Source organism: Aureococcus anophagefferens (assembly GCF_000186865.1).
Source record: "Aureococcus anophagefferens unplaced genomic scaffold AURANscaffold_11, whole genome shotgun sequence".
Taxonomy (NCBI): domain Eukaryota; class Pelagophyceae; order Pelagomonadales; family Pelagomonadaceae; genus Aureococcus; species Aureococcus anophagefferens.
Window position 1 is genome coordinate 744,061 of NW_008705571.1, and position 880 is coordinate 744,940.

Below are 880 nucleotides of genomic sequence, written 5' to 3' on the forward strand. Positions count from 1 at the left end.
GTCACCGAAGGTCTCAGGCGCGGCCTGAACACGAGATTGGCCCGAAGACCTTCCCATGAACGACTCCCACGCCCCAACCCACGCTGACCTACGGACGCGCACAAGTACGCCGGCCAAGAGCCCGGCGGAAAATACGCGCCCATCACCACTTCTGCCGTTCGGTTCCCTCTTACCAGTTTCAGGCCCTTTTTAACTCTCTTTTCAAAGTTCTTTGCATCTTTCCCTCACGGTACTTGTTCGCTATCGGTCTCCCACCCGTATTTAGCCTTAGATGGAATTTACCACCCGTTTGGTCTGCAATCCCAAGCAAACCGACTCGTCGAAGACGCACCGTACGACGCGGTCCGAGGCACAGACGGGATTGTCACCCTCTCCGATGCCCTGTTCCAAGGGACTTCTCCCCGGACCTTGCCTGGCGTCGCCTCTTTAGACTACAACCCAACCTTGATTAAGGTCAGTTTACAATCTGGGCTGATCCCGCTTCAGTCGCCCTTACTAGGGGAATCCTTGTTAGTTTCTTTTCCTCCGCTTAGTTATATGCTTAAATTCAGCGGGTCCTCTTGCGTCACGGAGGCTCAAGATTGAGTGTTTATTACTAAACAGGCGTCCTCGATCCGAAGATCAAAGACTGGGCCTCTCCGCCGTCTCACTGCTTACTCAAAAGCTCTTCGGTCCTCGGCTGGGTGGATTAGGTGCTTTACGAGAAAGCCTAGTACCCCGCCTCGGACGGACCGAATGAGGCGGCGCGACGAGAGCTTGACTTGGCGCCACGATCAACCAATTGGTCCATCGAAGCGCAGACTCCACCGCCACCGAGTAGTAACACTCCGTGGGGTGATGTGGGGGACAAGCACTCCGTCACGCATGCTCCCAGGCATAT

The 880-nt window shown here is 55.5% G+C and overlaps 1 protein-coding gene across 1 annotated transcript; it reads left to right on the plus strand.

Moving 5' to 3' along the window:
• Nucleotides 1-162: 162 nt before the first annotated feature.
• AURANDRAFT_27178 (hypothetical protein) lies at nucleotides 163-585 on the plus strand (the record flags this gene model as incomplete). The annotated part of the gene is made up of 1 exon (XM_009039352.1): nucleotides 163-585. A coding segment is annotated over one exon (423 nt), but the record flags the coding sequence as incomplete, so codon positions are not given.
• Between the last annotated feature and the right edge of the window lie 295 nt (nucleotides 586-880).